Source organism: Colletotrichum abscissum (assembly GCF_030869225.1).
Source record: "Colletotrichum abscissum strain IMI 504890 chromosome Unknown Scaffold_10.1, whole genome shotgun sequence".
Taxonomy (NCBI): Eukaryota; Fungi; Ascomycota; class Sordariomycetes; order Glomerellales; family Glomerellaceae; genus Colletotrichum; species Colletotrichum abscissum.
In genome coordinates this window covers 24795-30794 of record NW_026849988.1, presented here as the reverse complement: position 1 = coordinate 30794, position 6000 = coordinate 24795, and the positions used below count along the sequence as shown (strand labels likewise).

The 6000-nt window shown below is 43.7% G+C and overlaps 2 protein-coding genes across 2 annotated transcripts; one reads left to right on the top strand and one right to left on the bottom strand.

The window, feature by feature from the left end:
- Nucleotides 1–911: 911 nt before the first annotated feature.
- On the bottom strand, nucleotides 912–2408 carry CABS01_04977 (uncharacterized protein; the record flags this gene model as incomplete). Its single annotated transcript, XM_060538347.1, has 4 exons — nucleotides 912–1353; nucleotides 1407–1766; nucleotides 1838–1955; nucleotides 2021–2408. 4 exons carry the CDS (start codon nucleotides 2406–2408, stop codon nucleotides 912–914), a joined length of 1308 nt encoding a protein of 435 aa, XP_060405519.1.
- A 1284-nt stretch (nucleotides 2409–3692) lies between these two features.
- Nucleotides 3693–4647, top strand: CABS01_04976 (uncharacterized protein; the record flags this gene model as incomplete). Its single annotated transcript, XM_060538346.1, has 2 exons — nucleotides 3693–3847; nucleotides 3930–4647. The coding sequence occupies 2 exons, from the start codon at nucleotides 3693–3695 to the stop codon at nucleotides 4645–4647; spliced, it is 873 nt and encodes a 290-aa protein (XP_060405518.1).
- Between the last annotated feature and the right edge of the window lie 1353 nt (nucleotides 4648–6000).

Genomic DNA, 6000 nt, shown 5'->3' with positions numbered 1-6000 from the left:
AGAGATTATAAAAAAAATATAACTTAAAAAGGCTCGTTAATATTATTACTTATTTAAACTCTTAGTAAACTATATAATATTTATATAAAGAATATTATAAATATTATATAAAACTTATTATTATTTTTAAATATATTAAATATTTATATTTAAAATAAAAATTAATAAACGATTTAATAATATAAGCGTATATATATAGTAAACGGGGGTACTTATAGTAATTATAAAAAGTTAAAAAAAGAAAAAAAATAATAGCTAGGTAATATTATAAGAATTTAAATATACGTAAAATAACTAAGTAGCCTTATTTTTAAAAATTATATATTAAAAATAGTATAATATACGCTATTTTAAGTTAGGATTTTATTTATTTTAAATAAAGGGATATATTTATAATAAACGTAGTTTAAAAAATACGTATTTTTTATACTTATTTTTTTTTATTTATATTTAACTAAATTAGGCCTTTATAAAAGTATTTAGAGATTCTATTTTAAGTATAATAGCTCCTTAGTAGTAGTAATTAGGGGGTATATTACGTAATAAAGATAGTAATCGTACTTTACGAAGTACTTATTACGTACTAAATTATATATCTATTTTAAATATCGTATATATAAACCTTTTCTTTTTATTTATTTCTATTTTAATAGTTAAACTACTTTTATTATACTCCGTATACCTATTGCTACGTGCCATAACTCGTGACAATTATTCATTGTACTTTTCCCATTTTCCTAGCCCACGATAACTAAAATATTGAAAGATGAGAGTTCCAGCATAAATGTGTGATACTTGCTCATTTACTGCGATGGCTCACAGCTTGTGTAGAAGGTCTAGAAGGTCCAGCTCCCCACAACTCCAGAGCCTTACTACCGAAGGGCATCAAGCAATCGCTTCAATAACCTGTCTCAACAGTACTCGCAGGCACCGGACGGGCAATATCCGTGGCTACAAGTAAACTCGCAGAGGTCCTCATAATAGGCTAGATTCTCAGTGACATTATCATCTGGACAGCCGTGGCGCCCTGTCAGTTCCGGTATACCGTCAGCCGGCTCTGAGGCGGGCCCCGTGCAGACGCATGCACCAGCAGGACAGTGATTGAAGTCACAGCTGTATGAACACAGGCCCTTGAGGTTTTCTGTGATACCTATCGCGTTCGAGCCGCCGGTACAGGCAGGAAAGGGAGCCGCTGTGGAGGTGCCTGTGGTTGTCACAGAGGTCCCGGTGGTCCCCAGAGTCGAGGTTCCTGGGACCGTGGACGTCGAAATGACCGCAGGCGTGGACGAAGCGGATGTGAGTGTGGACACGGGAGATGTCGAAGTCAAGGCACAGATTCCAAACCCGTCCTGGCTGCGTGGACGTCAGTTTTACCACATTGGCCAAAGATGGAATTCGAGACTCACCACCCTCTCTCAATATGACAGTCGGCAGGCTTCTCACCGCAAATACCGTTCACGTTACAGCACCTCCCCCACTCGGCCGAGCACCTCATTCCCTCCGCGCCACCGCAGGTACCGTCTTTCGTCCACTTTGTGCCGGCCGGCTGTTCGTCCTGCTTCCAAATGTCGCAGTCCCCATCCTGGCAGGCAAAGAGACCACAGAAAGCGTCGCCCGTGCCGCATCGACCGTCTAGGCTGCAGCAACTTCCCCAGCGGCCAGCGCAGACGCGGAAGCCGTAGTCCTGTCCACATGTACCGTCGGTGCTATAGACAGTATCGCCCACGCAGTCGCCCTCGTAGCAGGTTCCAGGGGCGCAGTCCTCGCTAGGGGTCAATATGTCGTGTTAATCTCTTGTAGCTAAGGTAATTCATCACATTGGGGTACGGCCACATACGTCGAATCGCCGCAGGTCCACGTCTCCGAGTTGCAGCACTGCTTGTCGGTTCCGAGACAGGTAGCGTTGTTATGACGAGGGCCGCAGAGACCATCAACAGCCCTAATGGGCTCAATAACTAGGTCAAATAGTTAGTCGATATCATGAAACGCATATTCGCGCCTAGTGGTAGTAGGCACTCACATCCTGAGACGCAGTACTCGGTTTGGGGCTTGATGTTACCGCAGTCCCTATCAAGACTTGGGTTCAAAGTGAAGAAAAGGTCGCTGGGCATATCGTAGCGCTGAGCAAGCTCCGAACATGTGTAATAGCTAACATCTTTTGGGGTATCGGTCCAGTACCGGCAGTTGACCTCGCCCGGGTTAACGATGATAAGGGTACCTTCAGTTGGCCCGGAGTCGTCATCGGCCGCGGCAATGCGCATCTGAGAAAGGGAATCCCAAGTATAAGGCTGGCATGACTTCCCATCTTGAGCTGAGGAGAGATGTGACAAGACAAGAGAGGAGGCCATGGCCAGCGAAAGGACGGCACCGGGGCGCGAGATTGCAGCACCGAAATTGAACGACTCCATGGTATCCTCTCGTGCTTGCAGCTTGTACGAACGGTCTGTCTGCAGAAGGAGGTTCTAACGGAGCCCTATTCGACCTCGGGGGTTCGGATTGATAGTTAAAAGGGCTCGATCGGCCTCAAGGACCTCCATTCTTGCCGCGCTCCCATTGCCCTGCGCCGCTCGGTACCGCCACTGCATATCTTCATTTCCTGTACGAGCGGCACGGCTGAGAGCTCCCCTGCGACAGATATGAAGAGATTTTCCGCAATTCTCTGTTGATTGGCTTGTGTTGTGGGCAATTTGGATCTTGGCGTTGGTGGTGTTGAGTCGAGAGCCTAGAGCCCGCTTTGCTTCTCGACGACGGAGCACCTGAACAGTCCTTTCAACGAATCGGCGGGGCAGGCAACATCGTACCTACCTTTTTAAGACAGTGCCACGGTTCATCATCTTAGTCCAGCACGAACTTGTCATAAGTAGCAGGTGAGTCATGATAAAAGTATGTAACCATGAGGCACAGTACTGATCGGGTGACTACTTCCTTGTGGAGTTACAGTTGAAAACGGTGAAATCGGATGATTCGTGTGGCACAGTTTAGGCAATAGGCTCATTTTGTGCCGTTAAAGAGCGGGACGGACCGCGACTTCCAAGAAGCAATCTAAAATGTACGTAGCTCTCCCGAGTCTGCCCGCCAACCAAAGTTGTTGCCAACCAGGCAAGACTGCCCCGGCTTGCGGATAGGACTGTTAGTGGTGGGTCTTGCGCGGAACAGGATGGCCGAGTGAGGTACCTACCTAGGCACGGACAGCAATGGGGCCATAATTTAAGCATGTCCTGTGAAAGTTCCTTCCCGCCCCTCCCCCTTGCATTCGAGGAAATGGCAAAGACCCTTGCCCAGTCGCCTCAACCGCCGTTGGTGATTGAAGATTATCCGGACGCACCGCAACATGGGTTGCTCTGCAGAATCCGACATTGGAAGGTGGAGGGGAGGCAAAATGAACAGGGCACAGCAGTATCATTTCTCCCCTCTCCGGACTTACACGATGTGAGGTATTCAGCTACCCTAAACCAAGGCCGAGCTGAGACGCGCATGTGCAAAAGGAGGCTTACTTATATCGGCGAATGTCCTCGATCTCGGTACGGCTGGCCAGGAAGCCAGGACCAGCATCCGTCTCGTTATCGGTATCAGGCTGGACGTCTCGACAGCTCGTGGCTGACAAGGAACGAGCAAGATCAGAAAGCCCGTCATCTAGCAACGCCTAGTGCTTCCACCCGAAGATTGCTACAGTATCAAATACATCCATCGCCATGGTTTTGCGGCATTCCGCCCTCGCTGTGTGCCTCTCGGTTCTGCTCGCTTTAGATCAAAACTCTAGCCAGGCAAATGCACAGTACTTGCAGAATTTGGACCGCACCCGTATCACTAATCCTGCGACCAACATCCAATACGATGGCTACAGATAGTGAGTCTCTCTCCGTCTTCTGTTTCTGTGCCTTCTATTCCGCAGTATACTCATGGTAGACGGCATGCTCACAATTTCTCAGCAAGGCCGTCCCTGACAACCGGGCCGCCTGGCGTAATGTTATCGACCTTGGCCGCACCGAAATCATCTATCTCTATTACAATTGCTACTACATGAACAACATCTGCGACAACGTTGACACCTTCCTGAGCTCCCCCCGCGGCCAGAACCTCCACCCTGGCACGACCATCCCCGCTGACCAGTTCACCTACGACTTTGATACCGGTGAAGAAAGCTGGACTCACCAGTCCGGCCGCAGGGAGAAGTCTTGCCTCAAAAGTTGGGGTAAAGCGCGGAACTGCCCCGGGCCGAGCAAGAAGGTTCCCTTCCGCCACGACGGCCCCTGGTGGACCAAGGATGTCGAGGCCGTCGGCAACACAAACATGCTCAAACATGAACGCGACAGTCAGACCAAAAACATCATCAAGAGGTCCGGGATGCGCTATACCTGCGATGAGTTCCCCCCTGCTACCTGGGTCGAGGGTGGCAGCGGCTGGGCTAACAACCAACCTGCCAACACTCGGTGCGCTGGTCATGCCTGTCTTGACCCCTTCGCTGTTGTCGTCAACGGTAACCGCGTTTCCGTAAAGGCCGAGCAGGACTGGCAGGCTAGATCGCACAAGACGCTCCGCGACGTCCTTCTCAGCAGAATCGAAGCCCGCAACAATGAGTTTACGTGGCACGATCCCCGCAACCCGCAGAGGGATACTGCCTTTGTCACGAGTTATAGCACGCAGTAATGGGCATACGGAGTATAGTAAAAGTGGCTTAATTATTAAAGTAGAAATAGATAAAAGGAAAAGGTCTATATATACAATATCTAAAATAAATACGTAATTTAGTACGTAATAAGTACTTCGTAAAGTATAATTACTATCCTTATTACGTAATATACCCCCTAATTACTACTATTAAGGAGCTATTATACTTAAAATAAAATCTCTAAATACTTTTATAAAGGCCTAATTTAGTTAAATATAAATAAAAGAAAAATAAGCGTAAGGGATATACGTTTTTTAAACTACGTTTATTATAAATATATCCCTTTATCTAAAATAAATAGAATTCTAACCTAGAATAGTACGTATTATATTACTTCTAGTATATAAATTACTAAGGGCGAGGCTACTTAGCCGCTTTACGTATATTTAAATTCTTATAGCGTTACCTAGCTATTATTTTTCTTTTTTTTTTTAACCTTTCGTAGTTATTATAAGTACCCCCGTTTATTATATACGCGCGCCTACGCCGTTAAATCATTTACTAATTTTATTTTAAATATAAATATTTAATATATCTAAAAGTAATAATAAGTTTTATATAATTTTTATAATACTTTTTATATACGTATTATATAGTTTATTAAGAGTTTAGATAGGTAATAATATTAATAAGCCCCTCTAAGTTATCTCTCCCCCTTATAACCTCTTATTTACTTATTAAGGCCCGGTTACTGAGCTCTTCTTCCTTAATTAGGAAGATATCGAGGCTACTTATTAAAATACTAAGGACTTTATTAAGTTCGAAGCTCTTTTTAGTAGCTATAATAAGGGTAATAATAAAATAAATAATAATAATAAGAGCTCTAACGGGCTTTTACTTATCCCCCCCTTAGAGTTTAAAAATAAAGATAAAACTAGTTTAGATAATAAGCCCTCTAAAAAGGGTATATTATATACTTATTATTTTAAAAATTTATATTTAATATTATTCTAAGGTTTAAAAAACGTAAAGCTAGTTCTTTTTAAAAAGGTAATAAAAAATAAAAAAGAATACTAAGAAATAAAAGTACCCCCCGTAATAAGTATAGTTCTTTTTATTATTTTAGGCCTATTTAACGTATACTTAGTCCTTAAAAAGCTTAAAAAAGAGGCTCCTAAAGAATGGGAAATTTAGTACTTACCCTATTTTAAAGTAGCCCTCTAGTATATTAACCTTAAGGATAGTAGTTATTATTTTATAAAAAGTAGTAGCTAGTATGCGCGCTATTTTAACGGCCGTTTAGTTAAAAAGTATATTAATATACTAGTCGTTTTACGGCTAATAGCCTAGGCCCTTACCGAGGCTATTATAAATAGCGCTCCCTTTTTTAT